At 47.8% G+C, this 18,055-nt stretch overlaps 1 protein-coding gene across 4 annotated transcripts in view; it reads right to left on the reverse strand.

The window, feature by feature from the left end:
• The window catches only part of LOC142776025 (uncharacterized), a 61,333-nt gene that overhangs the window by 23,776 nt on the left and 19,502 nt on the right, over positions 1 to 18,055 (reverse strand). For 2 of the 4 annotated variants that reach the window (XR_012887241.1, XM_075878843.1), the window contains exons 2-3: positions 14,361 to 14,532; positions 931 to 1,022 (exon numbers count right to left, since the gene is read on the reverse strand). Coding sequence is in view for 2 of the 4 variants with exons in the window: in XM_075878843.1 (XP_075734958.1) it covers positions 978 to 1,022; positions 14,361 to 14,532 (217 nt within the window). In the remaining 2 variants the exon portion in view is untranslated. Of the gene's footprint in view, positions 1 to 930; positions 1,023 to 1,599; positions 13,498 to 14,360; positions 14,533 to 18,055 lie in introns of those variants that run through there. The other 2 variants (XR_012887242.1, XM_075878841.1) reach the window with 2 other exon arrangements.

Here is an 18,055-nt window from a genome sequence, read left to right on the forward strand (position 1 = left end):
TTGTTTCTTGTCTATTTTCCGTGCAGTTTTTGTAGCAGCAACACGTGGCGACGCCACCATATTACGTCATCTTCTGAACACGTAGCTTGGTCAACCACGGGCCGATCACGGAGGCAATGTAAAGCCACGTGAGGTGCCTGCCATCTTGGAGGCAGTGCAAAACCACGTTAGGTGCAGAAAGCTTTCGGAGGGAGTCGGGGCAGGAACAATACATCGGCTGAGGAAAAAACGAAGATGGCTTTCGCCTTCCAGTCGTCTTGGATTAGTGCATATGGGAACCCTAGAGTTTTTAATAGGTGTAACAGGATAATGGTTTCCCTTTTTTTTTTCATTTTATATGCTGTTTTTCAAAGTTAATCAACTTTATATGGCAATGCACACGGCAAATCTAAACGAAAATAGCGTAAACTAATTGTTCGGAAACAGTAGTCGCATAGTTTTAGTAATCTTACTACCATAGCGACGTTACTAGCATCACGATTACTGTTCAATAAACGTCCAGGTATAATGAGTTTAACCACCTGCATTTTACTTACTCCACCTACTATGAGGTTATTGTTTTTTGTGACAAGCGAAGGGTTAGTATTCAGTTGGTGAGAGTGCCAACCCTTTGTTATTGTTTCGGTAGTATACGCAGACGGTTTTATTGTTATTAAGTGCTATCATGGGCAGACAACTGCCACCGTCATGGGTTAAATCAACTATATATTCCTCACATTGAGAAGTCGCAACACTCAGCAGCGATAGCGTAAATCTCGAATATTTAAAATTTTTGAGAAGCAACCTATTCCAAAGAACTTGGCGGTGTGTAAGTGCAAATTACATTTTGCGAACCGCTTAAAAATAAATGAGAAATGTGAGCGCCGTAAAATAGTGCCTCCATTTTTAGCCAGTATGGCAGCTATCCTGAGTTACGAAAATTATACTCACGAGAAAGTTCTCAATCACAAAACTCTGGTTGTGCTGTTTGGTTTAGGTCACAAGCACAGAAAAACAGAAGTGCATGCTTGAGCAAACGCCACCTGGAAAAAAAAAGAAGACAAAAATGTGCACAAAATCAACAAGAAGCGAAAATCCACTTAGAATCAGCTTTTAAGAGAGGTCTAGGTGAAGCGTAAGCGTGAAGTTTTATTGTTCGTTGCAGCCTTCCCGAAAACACTGTTCTCGGGCGCCATCCTCATGGCGCCTTTCATCTTCCACCCCGTGTTCGTCAGTGCTTGAAATGGCACCCTCTCAAAGCACATTCCTAGACCACTAAAAGGCGATTATGCGGTCTAAATTTTGTTGATGTGTACGGCTTCAAATGTTACCCTTAAAGAGGTCTCTTATTTTATTCCACTACCCCGATATGCAAATGAGCCTTAAGAGAAAGCGAGGTCTTTTCTCATTTGTTTTGCACCGCGGGTTCAGCGCATTCATTTGATTCAGATATATTAATATTCTGCAAGCGTGCGTCCGTAACCCATTGTTTAGTATACTTTTCTTCGGGCCTTAGCAGTCCCCTGCCCTGCTAACAAAGGTTTCTTGCTTTATTCCTTTGTTTCGTTATGGCAACTTGTTATCCTATAGGCTTTATCAAGAGAACTAGAATCAACGTACACGTGCGACGAAAATGCTCCTTTAGTGTTCATGAATCAGAGGCAACAGGTGCATTCGTGCGAGTTTGGCATATGAAACCGAAGTTCATGATCCATCAAGCGCTCTGTTGTCTGCTCACTGCCACCGCCACTCTACGGTAACCAGAATACCATACCACAACTGCCACCGATGGCCATTTTCTCGGGTAGCTCAGTAAGTCGGCCTAGGTTGTCGGTGTACCGGCGGCGCCGTGGCGCACTCCTGGCCCCAGTTCGACGCACCGCCGCGTCGATCCGTCAACGTCCGCGGAGCGTCTTGCACCAGCGAACCCGTTGGCTGCGGATCCAAGGCCCTCGGGATGGTGGTGCGCGCGCTGCCGCACAGCAGCGTAAGCGCCCCGGGGGCCAAAATAGCTTCCTGCTGGGGTTCGACCTCCTGCGCTGGCCTGCTTCTGTCGCGCAACAGATCGTCAGTCACGCCACGTTTATCTCGGCAACATCGTTTGTCACCAGTCCGTTTACAAACTTCCTCCGTGTGCGCAGGGCACGGCGGTGGCCGTCCGCGCGCGTACGTTGTTCGTTAGAGCGTCGCTGTTGTGCATGCGCACTGGTTTGTCACCGGAGAGCTGCAGAAAGACGAAGACAGAAGCGAAGTAAAAATGAACGCGCAAAAGAAAGAGGAAATGGGCGGGCAAGCTTAAAAAAAATTGTCAACAACTGCGTCATCCAGCTGTTGTGCGCAGCCTACCGAGCCTGACGCATAAAAGAGGTGTTTGAACTGCACTTGCATCGGCCTCGTCGCGTAGTGCTCAAGGTATAGCGGGCAAGGGGAGACGACACGAGAGCGCGGTGTCTTCATCGCACCTTTTCGACATTGTTTACGACTAACGCGCGCGCGCGTGGTCAGCGGGTGACAGGGCTTCGAGCACGATACGTCAGCTCTGCGCGACCTTCTGTGAACGCGCACATACTTTCTGTATCCACTCGCTGTCCTATGCACACTATTTCTGAAAGCGTTCTTTCTATGTTAAAGGCGTGGTATCTACGGTATAAAGTGCAGATACTGCTAGGGTTAAGCCAAAACAACACCCGGAGAGTGGATATATAAAGGTCGTAAAAACTGTCTAACCCAGCAGGAAGCACTGTCGGTTAAACCAAGCGATCTATCATTGGAAATCTTCAGGTGGAAATGGCAGTGTCTTAGTCGAAGTCTATGACTTGAACATGGTGAATATTATAGCAGTAGTGGTTTGACCAAAGAGAAGACGTGTATTCGTGCTACCCATGAGTGAGCATGGTGCAGCGTCATTCGGAAAGTGAAGTGAAAAAAGCGAACAGAAAGCAGAGACCACTTACTAGAGAAATGTGTATCCAAACACCGAGCGTCATGCCACACTCTATAGCAAAATGGTGCTAAAAGGGTGGGTGGTTCGTCCTTTTGGGGACTAATGGGGCTGCCACAACCATTATTCTCTTTAAGGACTAACGGCACCGGGTCTAACAGTTAGTCCTCAGAAGGGACCAACATTTAGTCCTCCCATTTACAGCTTAATGAGTAACCGTTAGTCCTACAGCTCACCCCAAAGGACTAACATTTAGTCCTCATACTTGCACCTTATAGAGCAACTGTTAATCCCCACATTTACACCTTACAGGGCAACCATTAGTCCTCACAGTTGCACCTTGCCGGACAAACACTTGATCCACTGAAATACTCCAATCGTATGAACTTTTTGTCCCCAGTTCAAACATTGTTTTTTGTTTATTTTCCGCCAGGCCGAATACTTTTTTCGCCTGTTTTTCTGCGCAGTGACCAACAAATTCCGCAGAAAAGAACACGCGAAAAAGTAGTTAGCCAACTATGTGTAACTGCTTTTAAAGTCACGGCAACAACGCAAGACAAAAGTGAGACATCGAAATCTTTTATTTTTCTACATACACATGAAGTTTCCCCATTCTTTTTAGTGAATTCATGGTGAAGTGTACAAATCCAGTCTCGTCAAATCTTGTTCACTCCTTGGGGAGCTCCTCCAACTGAAGCGATAGATGACAGGCATTGCAGACGACAGCGCATGTAGCCTTCTGCCTGTTGTGTTCCCACGACTGCACGTACAATAATATAGTAAAAATAGTTAGGCACACGTCACAGAAGATGAAGATGCACGCATATAACAAGTACGTGCACGTTAATATAAAAACAAGCTTGATGGATGACGGGCATCGCAAACGCCAGCGCACAGTCTTCAGCACGGTGTGCGCCCACGGCTGCACAATAAGTAGGGAAAATAGTGAACCACACGTGACAGAGGATGAATACAAATGCATATGAGAAATACGTGCAAGGTGAAATGAAAACATTTGTGAGATATGACATGCTAATAATTTCACCGTGATGTCACACATGTCAAAGACTCATTTTGATCCCCGTAACGCAACAGCTTAGGAGCGGCGGCCGCAGTCACAACTCCGCGAACCACCATGCCGGTAACAAGTCGGCGAGTCCTAAGCGAGTGACGTCGTTCAGCTCGAGCAAGCGAACGCGAGACCGAACACGGCACTGCACGCGGAGTGTCTGCCGCCCGCGAACTTCGAACAGGAGAACGAGCGTATGCTTGGCCGAAGCTTGAATGAGCGTATGCTTGGACGAACAGCACCGAAGAAATTGACGGTAATGCGACCCTTTTCCACAAATTCGAGCGAGTGCAGTGCGCAAACGCGAGTCCGCCGCCGCGGCCAACGGACGGCGCCGAGCTGCTTGCGACCGACTGACGGGAAAGCCAACTGTAATGACGACCAATTTTCAGCGAGTTCCGACGCTAGCGAAAGCCCCGCCAGCCCGTGCTGGTGTACTTACAGCGCGCGACATACTACAACCAAGCTCTTTACGAGAACCCGCAACGTGTTTTCGACGACTCCCAACACTGTGACGAGGTCTCAGCCCAATATCGTCAGCATGGGGCTCTTCGCGGCAGCGAAGACAGGCGAGCACTCGAGGAGCGAGCGTACGGGAGGCCGACGGCAATGGCGGCCGATTCCCAGGCGGTCGCAAAGCACAGGCAAACTGCAGACGCCGAAGCTGACCTTCGCGATGCATTTCGTGCGTGCGATATACAACACGACCGAACACGTTGCCGGCAAGCGCGATCCGTATCGCACACGCGACAAGTAGAGTAGAATAAAGAATGATAACCTACTTGCCTTAGAATCCAGCGCTGTTTTCTGCCCTGAGTGGGACTGAAGTATATATCCGATAGGCCTGTTCTTCTCGGCCGCCATATCGGCCTTCCCAACTGTTGCTGTGGTGTGTTGGTCGTGACTGTCTTGAAGCCAGAGATATACAGCGCGGCGTGGTGACCTGTCGAGGCTTGCTCCAGAGCTCATGAGTGCAGCGAAACGCTAAAGCAGCAGCCCACTCTCATCCAGGCGTACACATAAGCACCACGTCGTAGTTCTTAGATCGTCCAATCTAGGCGGCCGTGGTCGATCACTCCGAGCACGCCTCTGCGCAACCGCCGACGGCAAAATACGGGGAAAGACTGAGCCAGCAGAGGAGGAGCAGGACTTGTGTTCTGTGGAGAATGAGGGCTGGTCACCTTGGCAACGCTTTTCGCGCTGCCTGCAATTCCCGGGCGGTTCATCCCTAGTGGAGACTAAGTGCTTTCGCGCCGCACGCTTCCCTCTGTGGTTGCTCCGCAACGGTCTATCCGTTCATCGCGTGCGCCTATTGGACTCCGTTACTCCTTTTTCGGGTAATTTTGCCTTAGAATGCAGGGTCGCAGTTATGATAACCGTTGGGTGCCTGTTGGCTCAAGGAATCGAACACAGTACTTTCCGCATTGGAGGCGTCCGCTCTAGCCACTTGAAGACCAATGCCGTTTGGGTGAGAGTAGTGGGAATATGAAGGCAACAAAGAAACGCATGACGCTGCTTCATCTTCCGGGGTTCTGGTCCCATCGTGCCGCGTGATGAACAAAAACCAAATAGTCTAGTTCACGGTTCGGAAACTCCCAAATTATTATGGACTTTTTGTCCAAGGGTAACAGAACAAAATATTAAAGTTACGCCTTCTATCATTATCGTTACCACTTACGGCTTTAATGTATGATTCAGATAAACAGGGGGGGGGGGGGTCGTACCTAAATGAACGAAAACACTGTAGTGTAACCTAGGTTCTAAAAATCAATCAACGCTTTGAATAATAAGCTTAGTAGTGTCCTTGACTGATTTACTTGTGGGATTTAACGTCCCAAAACCACCATATGATTATGAGAGACGCCATAGTGGGGGGCTCTGGAAATTTCGACAACCTGGGGTTCTTTAACTTTCACCCAAATCTGAGTACACGGGCCTACAACATTTCCACCTCCATCGGAAATGCAGCCGCCACAGTCGGGATTTGATCCCGCGACCTGCGGGTCAGCAGCCGAGCACCTTAGCCACTAGACAACCGTGGCGGGGCGGTAGTGTCCCTGACACTACTTGTGTCACTGTGGTCACCTCATGTAAAAAAAATTGAGGGACCCTAAAGCTTCACCTTTCAGAGTTGAACGCGATAGCTATGTGACGTTCCTAAATGCGCATGTGCCTGCAGTTGGTGTAGTGCGCATAAAAGGCGGCTTTTGCGAGCAGATGAAGTTATTTCATCTGTGTTTTCAAGCAGAGATGTGAGCGAGTGGTAGAACATTTGCGTGCCACGCATACGACCTGGCTACTATTATCACTCGGACCCGGAGTTTTTCATTCTTAGTGCATATTTTTAGTGGATAAAACCAGTGTGAACTTCTTATGCACCCACGATGGAGGTGAAAATGCTGAGGCGCATGTGCTCAGATTTGGGTCCACGTTAAAGAACCCCACGTGGTTGAAATTTCCAGAGCCCTCCACTACGGCGTCCCTCATAATCATATGGTGGTTTTGGAACGTTAAACCCCACATATCAATCAATCAGGGAATAGGCACAGTAGCGTGTGCCCCTTTTGTAACGAGTGACCGGCTTCAAACCCTGAAGGCGAAAGGATAATCACATGCGTGACAGCCGCTGGCAATGGGCGTTTGTGCCATGCATTGTTACTGCAATATTTCATGTTGCATTGTTAAGCACGTATACAGGAGGCGTGTGTGTGTGTAAAGCATGAAAGATGCTTGTACTGCATTTCCAGGGAGAGGAAGTTCTTTTCACTGCATTCACAATCAGACACGTGGCCTCATGGTACACATCCACTTGGCACACCAACTACCCGGATTCCATCCCCACTCGCACCCGAACGACTCCGGTTGGTTCCTCACTCTAACCGAGGATTTTTATCATTAATTTTATTTGCATCGTTCTCGGTTTTTCGGTCACGCATAAGATGATGATGTTTCGCTCACATTCACCTACGCCGACGCCGACATCGACGCCGACGCTGACGCCGGAATTCCTGATCAACGAGCTTTCAAACGCTATCGCGTTAATATGAGCCTTTCCGGCTCAGATGTCATTGGCTGACCGACCAAAACATGATCAAGCGGCTACTAACTTTCAGTGCTGAGAGTTCATAAACAAGCACGGCTACAATCATGAATAAGCCTGGCTACAGTTAAGAGACGAGACGCTTTGTCTCGTCTCTTCTCCTTTCCTCTCCTGCCCTGTCGTTTGCGCTGGTAAGCACTCTTTATCACAGTTTTGAATTGGCGCGGCCACAATCTATTGCAATTTCGCATCGAATGCCTATTTCTTCATCGGTTCATGACGAGAGCAATTGTGCTTAACTAATTTTGCGACCGGAATTATTTAGAAGACAGAACTAATTCGCTCTCTGCGATATTCAATAATCGCCAGAGAAGACAATGCAAGCAAGTCTCCTTAGCGTAAGCCGTAGATAGTTGTGAACGTCTTCTTGATCCTTTTTTTTTACATGTATCACTGTCTTTTGAGTGCGTTTCTGAACCTTTCTGCCACCTTACCCCTAGTATTTTAACCAACTTAAAAATCTCATGCGGTTACTCGCTTTCTTCACGCTCTTTTTCCAAGGCAAGAGGTGGCACATCGTGAGAAAAAACCCTCTGTCAACCCTCTTTTTCTTTGTTTTTGCAGCAGTATTTTTTACTTCCACCAATGTCTTAGGCTATGTATGATTTGTACTGTATCAATCTAATGGCTTCATATACTGTACTTCTATGTGAGTCCATATACTTACAACATACCTCTCATACACTTGTGCTAGAGACCTGTGTGCTTAGATTTCATCATCATCAGCCTGATAACGCCCACTGCACGACAAAGGCCTCTCTCATGTTCCACTAGTCAACTCGGTCCTGTGCTTGCTGCTGCCACATTTTACCTGCAAACTTCCTAATCTAATCTGCCCACCAAACTTTCTGTCTCCCCCTCATCCCCTGCCTTCTCTGGGAATCCAGTCAGTTGCCTTTAATGACCAGTGTTTGTCCTGCCTACGTGCTACGTGCCCGGCCATTGTCCATTTCGTGATTTTAACTTTAACATTTTGTGATTTTGTTCGTGATTTTAACTATGATATCATTAACCTCGGTTTACTCGCTGACCCACTCTGCTCTCTTCTTGTCTCTTAAGGTTACGCCTATCACTTTTCCATCGCTCGCGGCGTCGTCCTCAGTTTAAGCTGAACCCTCTTTGTAAGCCTCCAGGCTTCTTCTCCGTAGGCAAGTGAATCATGACTAGTGGAAATGATGACTAGTAGATTGTCACTATCCCTAAAGAGCAAGGTACACAACAGATGTATCTTGCCGTTGCTTGGGTGTATTTGCATGGTTTTGAACACCAGCTGGTCGAAATTTCTGACACAAAAACTTGCTTTACAATGATATTAGACTTATGGCACGCAAAACCGCAGATGCTCTTCTCGTATACTTCATCCTCTCTTTCGTCTAATCCTTCCCTCCTAGTTCAAGAGCGCCGATTTTTCCGGATTGAGATGCAATGATTCTCACGAACAGGAGAACAAGTACACAAAATAGAAGAAAGAAACAAAGACAGAAAGAGGAATAACCATAGATAAAAATGAATTTAAATACTAGAGAGAATGAAATGAATATAAATATAAATTATGAACCATCTCCCCGAAGGAAGCCCTGATGGCATGCTAGCAGCAGCCTACGCACAGCGTTGACCCGGTCAAAACGAGTGGCGACGCGAATGCTAGAAAAACGGTTTGTACTTGGTGTAGCGTTTAATTGAGTAAACGATTGTTCGCAACGCAAAGACGTGGTAGGTGGGTTGGGTTTCGTATAAGTTTCATCGCCGATAAACGAGACGAAAGAGCGTTTCCACTCGACGTGCGGTCGAGCGTTGCTGGTGGTGGAGAGGGTGAAGAGAGAGAGAAGTGTGTTGCCAGCGGTTGGAGGAGCTGGCAGCTGCAAGCGCTGAGGTGAGCGTGCTGTGGGTAAGTGAGAGAGTGACGTCAGCGTGCACCTGTGAGGGAAGCGTGCGAGGGGAGCATGACATCAGCGCCCAGCTGCGGCGTGACCTACTTGGCATCGCTCCAACACCTCCGGCGAGGGGAACGTGTTGCGGAGCGTTCGAACAGACGAACGTGCACACGGCGTTACACGTGTGAGTCGAAGAGCGGCTTTCATCCAAAAGATGAAGAAAAAAGAAAGTAGAAAAAAAGAAACAACAAAAACCGTCCAGTTCCGTACTACCTAATGCGAAGCTGGCTTGATTTTTTAATCGTTATTTTACGAGTAATAAATGGTTCTATAGAATGCAAGCAATGGCTCAACCTGAGAACAAATAGTGAAACGTTTCAGCAAGTCATGCAGGCATGTCACCTTATACTAAAGGTGCGATACGCCGAGAATGCTGCGCACATCTTGCTGCGCATTTAGCGCCGGAGGTCTGCCACTTGCATAGACGATGAGCATTCTTACATGTTTTCAAGAAGTGTCATCAATGTTTTTGTATATTTGACGCTGCGAGCGCCTCTTGACAGTGACAGAGTGGCGATTTGTGCCTGCTCGTTTTCACGGGACTTTATTTCATTATTTCTGTTTATTCTATCCAGTGCATTCGTTTCTGTCTCCGCGGACGCGTTCGGCGGTGAATGACAGAATCTGTTAATGTCTCCTTTAGCTAAACATAAGCTCTAATGGATAACCCCGTATTTGTCAAGAGTCATGTCATTTCCGAACCTCCTATAATAAACACATTCAGGGGATTTCGTCATTTGTTTTCCTTGGTCTCGGCATTCTCAAGGTAGTGTCGTTGCTTGACATTTTTCTGCCGACGCTGGTCGAGCAGACTGACGAGCGTCGCGTCTAAATCTGCAATCATGATCACAAGAAGAAAAGCTGAACAAACAGTACGCCGTAACCACTATGTTGTTGCGCTCGACAAGATCCGTTTATAGGGCAGCGCACATTTCGTTTTTTTCTTTAACACAACAGTTGAAGGATCATAATTTGTATTAAATTGTCGCTAATATTGAAGGGTTCACTCTACTCACATTTATGATTGCGGCAGACTTTTTCAATAGTGACAACAATAACGAATCACGTTTGTAATAAATTCCAATATCTCTGTTGCGCATACCAACAATTAAGAGAAATTGATGTGACATTTGCTGCTTCGGGTATTAAGCGTCATGGCGCACTTCTCAGTCGGTGCAAGTAAGTGTAGTAGTACACGCAATAGTTTTCTTGTGGTTTTTTTTCAGATGTGAAAACGTGCGCCTCACTTTCTGTTTGCACTTCCCCTACACTCTAAAAAGAGACCGAGTGAAAAGGTTGTCTTTTTGTCCCACAACAATAATCGTCATCTATATTGCGTTTCATCCTTGCGCTATCGCCCCGCACCCGGTACAATCCGGTCACGATCGACATGCCCATTATCAGGGTTACATTGCATTCTCGATAGGAAAGTGGCCAGCGCCGAGTTTTCAAGAAAGGAAGCGCACGCAAGCCTGATGACGATTATTGTTGTGGGACAAAAAGACACCCTTTTTACTCGATATTTTTTAGAGTGTATAGACAGGTGCTCGTGAAGGCACCGGGCGCATGTTCTAAGCTCAGACTGTTCTTAAATGACAGAGAGCTGGAACAACGGAAAGGCAGACAGGGTAACCAGACGCACGTAGCAATCGCGCGCCAAATTTGGTTTTGTTTAGTAATGAAGCGATTGCCGTATTGATAGTTTAGATCTCGTGAATCTTCAAATGAAGTATGATTACCGCGTTCTTCCATGTTTTGTTTCGTTAGCCTGAAAAAGCACAGCAATCGAGAGGCAAAGTTGGTGCGCTCCAGGAACATTAGTAGCCGGCGTTGTGAAACAAACTAATGGTTCCACTGATGCTAAATGCGCGAATAAAAACGAAAATGAGACGTGCTTCACCGAATAGAATATCCTTGCTGTTTTTCAGTTGTTTTTAGATGTGTTACACTTTTTTTCCTGAGCGACGTCAAACGCCATGCTCGCCTTTCTGTATGCTGTGCCGTAGGCAGGCTGGTGAGAGTGGCCCCGGCAGCGCCACCGGGTATACCTCTTTCAACGCACGAGAAAAAAAAAAAAGAAAAACCGCAAAATTACTTTTTCACGCCAAGGAAAACCACCGAAAGGGTGTAACATGAAATTTTTAGCTACACATTTCTTTTTCAAGCAAAATAAGCCCCTACGTGGGGTATTTGTTCCCTGTCAATAATAGCTTGACCCACATGACCGTGAGGCGGCGCTAGTTGTCATACTTTGACGACTTTTAGAGCCATTTTAAAATATGGTTCCTTTTTAATTAGACAAAAGTATTCTCGATACCGCCGATGTGACAAAGAATCTTCCTATTTCCAACAGATTACCAATAAAAAAAAAGGATATCCGAGTGGTGGACAGTTCTTTTAATGATACCTTCGTGGCTTAAGCGCCCTGTTTTCAATTCTCTTCACTCTTCTGTTTCTAAACTATCGTTGTGGCTTTCATTTTTAGGAGTAGTATGGCCTACAACACATATACATGCTACCAAAGAATAAGCTTGTTTAGATGAAATAAACACATGAATGAGAAAACATATAAATTAATGCATGTCACAACCAGAAGCACAAAGATTATGTATAGAAGCTGCGCACGTGAAGGAAATATTAGGCACAATTGCATTCGATGAAAAGCTTTTCCGTTAGCTTTCGCCTGTCGTACTGTTCGTGTCCCTCTGCGCCTGTTCCTTAGAAGGCGCATCGGGCGGCAACGCAGGGCGTCACTTAGTTTTGCTGTCTCCTTAAGGGTACCGGCATCAGTAATGTGTGGACAAAAATAATGCTCTAATATGTGAAGCCTCGGGTGATCGGTCTTCTTTGCAGCGAAGGCCAGTTCGATGAAAGGAGTGAGAGCAAGTCAAGCTGAAGACAGAGCGAGAGAGTGATTTCCGCTTTTACATCTTGGCCTGTATGTAACGCCATACTTCATTTCTTGGCTGCCTACTTCGCTCATCTTTCATCTTCCAGTTTTCAAGTCTTCCGCATGTCACTCAGTGATGCGCGCCCTTGATGGCTTCAAGCTCGCGCGGCCCCTTCAGTCATCCATCGTTGATCACGCGAAAGACTGGAAATTGACAGGGCCTTCTTCGCCCACAGCGACTTCGCTTTCCGTCGCTATCCTCGCTTTCTTTCCCGAAAATATTCGCTTGCTTTTTCGCTTTCCTGTCTTCGATGCGACAGTTTCTCGCACGTCGTTATATACACGGCGATGGCCGCAGCGTGGTTGCGGGAGCTGAAGCATCTCGGCGAGTCGCGACTGGAGCAACGCAGCTTCGGCCGAGTGGGCGCTGCTCGCAGGGTGGGGAGAGAGCGGCCGCGCCGACTTGAGAGGGGCAGCGGCGACACATTCGATGATATATCGCTATCGTCTGAATCTGCCGCTGACAGAGACGGATGGTCAGTTTAATGAGCTCCGGGAGATGCTGTCACGAAATCATTCTTCTAGATTAGTCCCCGTCCCTTTTATATGCTTCTTCGCGGACTTTGCTTTCTCGCATTTTACTCGCCCTCTTCCCACCACCATTTCATTCTCTTGGTTTCGTCCTCGCGCTCAGCTTGGAAGTCGTCTTCGCCACCTTCTCTCCTTTCTTCTTGGTCTGTCCGTGCCGTGACGACGGCGCGACGGCTTTCGCCCACTCGCCTACTCCCAGCGAGAGAGAGGGGGGCGCGAAGCTCACTTCTTGCCATAGCTGCAGCCATAAACGCGGGAGTTCCCTCAGCGGCACACTACACGCCACTGCTGTGCGCTCCCGCCGCCTCTGCTGGATGTGGTGACTGAACTGAGTCATTTTCGCCCGCTCGAAGCGAAAGCTCGACTTGCGGGATGATCGATTGTATAATGCCTGGGTTGCTGCCGCTTTCCCAACGGCGGCTAGCGCAGCTCTCAGATCCAAAGTTTTCTAGGGCTCCGTCGGCTAAGGCCAGCCACGCGGAGAGCTGTAGCTTTGATGGTGCCTATATCCTTCCTCAGTCGCGATGAGAGGTTATCCGTTTCGACGTATCATTGTGTCAATCTCGGCGTCTCTGGCAAAAGCTGTCGAGGCAATGAAAAGTTACGATCTTGCCTCCAATCACCGCGACGCCCATAGCAGAAGAGAACGCAGTGCGAGCACTGCACCACTCGCGGGTGGAGGCTGTGTCCGACATCCCCCCCCCCCCCGACGTGATGGTCGTGTCTGGCAAAGGCTGCTCTCTTCCAACACTGGTCATGCTGCATGGGAGAACTTTCGCACCGACATAGATGTTTGATTATGCGCCTCATATTCGCAATAAAGAAAAGAAAGTGAGAGCTTGGGCCATATAAGCGCACTGTTTTTTAACTGTTACCACTCGTCCTTATAGGCTACTTAAGGAGCCACCCTGCGTTGCAAATTACATGTATATGACCATACGCAATACATCAGGGATTTCCTTGGCGAGGCGAGCAGCCTCTCTTTGACTACTAATGCGCTGCCCCGAGGCGACAACAATGCACTTTCGATTGTTATTACCTATATATATATATATATATATATATATATATATATATATATATATATATATATATATATATATATATATATATATATATATATATATGTGTGTGTGTGTGTGTGTGTGTGTGTGTGTGTGTGTGTAAGTCATTTTTGATATTGGTTCAACCATAACGTCATGTTGAATGACTCTTTGCTTAGCGCTTCATTTAGCAATAAAAGCGGCAATAATTGTGATGAGTTGAAAGCGAATTACTAAGATGCGTCTTTCACATCTAAATAGACAAACTCGGTGCTTGATCATGCGTGGATTGCGCGCGCAAACGGCTCCATATTCATGCCAAACAAGCAAACGCCGCCATATTTATTCTCCCGCTCAGCATTGAGATATAGGCGCGGCTCGACAGCACTGTGTTTGCGTCCTTCGGTCTCCGTCATGTTGTAGCACTGTTTGTTCGTTAAAAACGCGCTTTATTCATAATAATAATAAGAATTGGTGGAGGTTAACGTCCCAAAAGCACGACGTCATATGGAAAGACGCAGTAGGGGAGGGCTCCGGAAATCTCGACAATCTGGGGCCTTCTAACATGCGCCTCAATATAAGTACGTGGGCCTCAAGCGTTTTAGCCTCCATCGAAAATGTTGTCGCGGCGGCCAGGATTTGATCCCATGATCTGCAGGTCAGCGGCTGAGCACCATCTACAACATCATGGAGGGTCCAGCTCAAGTCATGGCGCCAATATAGCTTTACAGTACGTGTGCCTGTGCCTACGGTATCTGTCATGTCTAAAAGGGCTTAAACAGTCATTTTAGCTATAGAATCCATCATACTAACACCTGTGTTCATCACCAGCATGCAGTCCATACGAGTGTACAACTGTTGCACGCTTCCACGGTTAGACACCTCCATGCTCAGCAGGAAGGCTCCAGCAATGGCATGGAAACTGTAGCATACCGACCAAAGCTTATGCGGCCAGTTCACCAAAGTCCTTTCCAGCAAGGTTGTCCTGCACATAGGAAGCGACAAATACTTAAAGATTAGGCCATCGAAGTTCACTAAGTGCACCACAAGTAAAGCATATAAGATTTCTAGGGCGTGAAGAGTTAAATGCAACTTATTTATTCCGTTACGTAATTTAAGTACCTAGAGCATTGACACCCTCAGCAGCACGCACAATACAATCTCCGTATAGCGATGTGCGGTTGCAGCTCGATTTTCGTTAACAGTGGACCTATTTAGGCCGAGCATTGGTCCATGACGCACGATCATAATTGCCCATCATGAACAGTCATGTGCTGTCATCATCGTCCTCTTCTGTCCCGGAACACGTGTAGCGATTTGCCCAGCGTGGCCTGCAATAACTATCATGGGTGAAAGAACGAGTGCAGAAACGAAGATGAAAAGAAGGAGAAAAAGAGATCTTCTTGGAAAAAAAAAGTTCTCGATAAAACATTATCTGAAAAGGCGAGCATCGTAGCCCCTCGGCTATGCAGGCACGCAAGCTAAGAAGAAATCACAATATATATATATATATATATATATATATATATATATATATATATATATATATATATATATATATATATATATATATATATATATATGGCAAAGTGAAGTGAGGAGGAGAGGGCGTGAGGGGAGAGTAAAGAATTACATAGAAAGCGAGGAAAACCAGAAAGAGCATGAAAGAAACAGGACATAGAAAGCAAGAGGAGAGACAAAGAATGAAACAGCTGAAGAGAGAGAAATAAGCTAATAAACTTTATTTTGCGACTGGGCGCGGATTCTGTTCGCCCAGAGATGGGTGACTTCCTCATTCCAGGTATAACCATGGCTAGCTGCCGATGCCCTAGCCCTTTCCACCAGCCGGAACTGGTCCTCAGGGTTTACCAACGTTAGCAACACCCCAACTCGTCTTCTAGAGTTACTTGCCCCCTTTTTTCATGCATTCGTGGGATACTGTGGTTGCTTCGGCAGCCCCATCCCATATCTGGTAGAAAGGAACAAAGAAATGGTAACGAACAGGTCCGCCCAACCCCGCACTTCCTTCGCGCTTGGCACCAGCAGTGCAAATGTGCCCTGATGTGTGTGTGTGTGTGTGTGTGTGTGTGTGTGTGTGTGTGTGTGTGTGTGTGTGTGTGTGTGTGTGTGTGTGTGTGTGTGTGTGTGTGTGTGTGTGTGTGTGTGTGTGTGTGTGTGTGATGAACGCCTTGAACACGCTTGTACCCTGCCTTCCCCGACCTGAATGACATGGGCACGTTCTCAACGACGCTTGTAACTCCTGGGCGAGCCTAGTGGTACTTGTTGCATTTCTGTCTTTCTACACTGCACCTCGGGTTTGGGACCCAGTTCGCTTCCACGTTTCTGGGGTTGTGGATAGGGCCTATCATCGCCTGATGAACGTGCTGTTCCCACTCTACGATGTGTAGTGGGACGAGGGAGCTCAAGCGCCCTTGTTTCGTCCATGATTTGGGCGCATGCAGTCGCCCAAAGACTTTGAAAGTGAGCCGGCTTGTCCGGCAGGGAAAGAGAAGGCGCTGGCGTTGTCTCCTCGTGGCGGGGGTCTCGGAGGAGGCGCCTTCCAAAATAACCCTTGCTCCCGGAGGAAGGGGAGTCGCGCTTCCGGCCCCAGCGCGGGGGCCCCTGATGAGCGCCGTAATGACGCCCGCGGCCAAGACGGATGACGGAGCTGAAGGCCGCGCTGGTTGTCGGCCCGACGGCGGCAGCCGACGCCCCGAGGCTGCAGCCGAGCGCGGATGATAAATGGCGCTGGCGCCAACGCGCCGGCCCTAATTGCCCGGGACCTGAGCGATGAAATTTAAATGATCGCCGTCTCCCTCCTTTCTTCGCCAGTGTCCGAGCGCCAGGTTCTTTCTCGCGTAAGTGGCGGGGTGTCGCATTTGTCAACCGCGCCCCGTGGACAACTGGCCGCCTGACCAGTGCGCGCATCGCGTTCAGCCGCTGGAGGCATCGCTGCAGCTCCCGCTAGTAGCAGGCTTCGCTCGTTACCGCCACACGGCACTTGCACGAATGTTACCAGCCAGCATTTGCGTGAGGCGCTACGTCGTCGGAACACATGTGGGCTGTCGCGCGGCGTTAGAGAGCTCCGCATGCAGCACTCTCCGAGATGAGCACGAGTCACGTCTTCTCGACTTACCGATGGTGCTTCTTGCAATGCGCTCCACCCGGGGGCAACTGGTTTGGTCATACTGCCGGCGTCACTACTGGAATTGCAGTGATGACTTCGCAACGTTCTTTTCTTTGTTTTTTTACGTAACGTGAGTGAAAAGACAGGAACGACTGTGATTTAAACTAAACGACTCCAATCAAGACTTCCAAATGTGAACGTTCTTATTGATTATTAAAATGCGAAGATTTATCGTACACGCAAAAGTGATACAAAAAAGTGAGGCTGCTACGTTCGTACGGCACGGAAACAAGATTGATTGAGTGATTCTTGAAAAGAGAACGAAGGCACCTAATTTCTGTATGCCTCTTGGGCGAGACGGCGCAGTGCCTTGTATGGGAAGAGGGAAACAACGCATGGTGGAAAGATACAGATCACGAAATAAGAAAAGGTAAGCGACAGAAAAAGAAAGATGAGAGCCGATTCAAGAAGTCCGAGGACGGGGCACCAAACGGCGAGAGCTGCACGGCATCAGAAGATCACGAAGGGCGAACCAGTCGGCGAGAGCTACGCTGGCACCGGAGATCGCGGGCAGCAAAACCGTTGAATTTGAAACCCTCCGAGAACCTGGAACTGGTGGCCTTTCCCTTCTTTTCACTATCGCCTGAATGCTCTTCATGCTCGCTTCCATTTGCTACATCTTGCTAAATCGTACTAAAACATAGATACGGTACGCTTCCACTATGATTCGCGCAGCAACGCTGATTTTTGAGCAGCTGCCATTTGCAGACTGAATTAAGGCTTCAACAGCTCCGCTGTTAAAGTCCCTACCAAACGTACGATTTCGCTTCGCTAAAGAATTTACCTGTTTCCAGACGTAGCCCATTTCCATAAAACATTGCAAGCACTTACGAACGTGGAGGCGGAAGTTCTCGGCTATTTTCTATAGAAGGCGATTATATTAAACCCCGCAACACTCCTTCAGCATGGCCCGAAAACGCCACCGATTGGTCGTCGAAGTTCCGGAGAACGCGTGGGTCGAACAATATAGCGCCGCACGTGGCCTGGAACTTATACTTATGAAATTCAGCTTCAAATCATTTTCTTGTTATAAATGTCGTATATCCAAATTACCACACCATATAGACTTACACAAATTTACGGCCATTGGCTTATTTGAGAAACGTGAGCTGCATATTTACTGCGGTCACCACGGGATGCCGCCCCGGGCCTATTTGATGCTGACGGCCAGCCGCGAGTTTGAAGGGAAAAAAAAAAGGCAAAGAAAGGGCCCAAGGTCATGATGCGCGCTGCCGAACGAACGTACAAGGAAGGGGGGGGGGGTGTCAAAATTTTCCACGTTACTTTTCCATGTACTTCAATGGAAGTATAGCCTGCAAAG

The sequence above is a fragment of the Rhipicephalus microplus genome, chromosome X (assembly GCF_043290135.1).
Source record: "Rhipicephalus microplus isolate Deutch F79 chromosome X, USDA_Rmic, whole genome shotgun sequence".
NCBI lineage: Eukaryota > Metazoa > Arthropoda > Arachnida > Ixodida > Ixodidae > Rhipicephalus > Rhipicephalus microplus.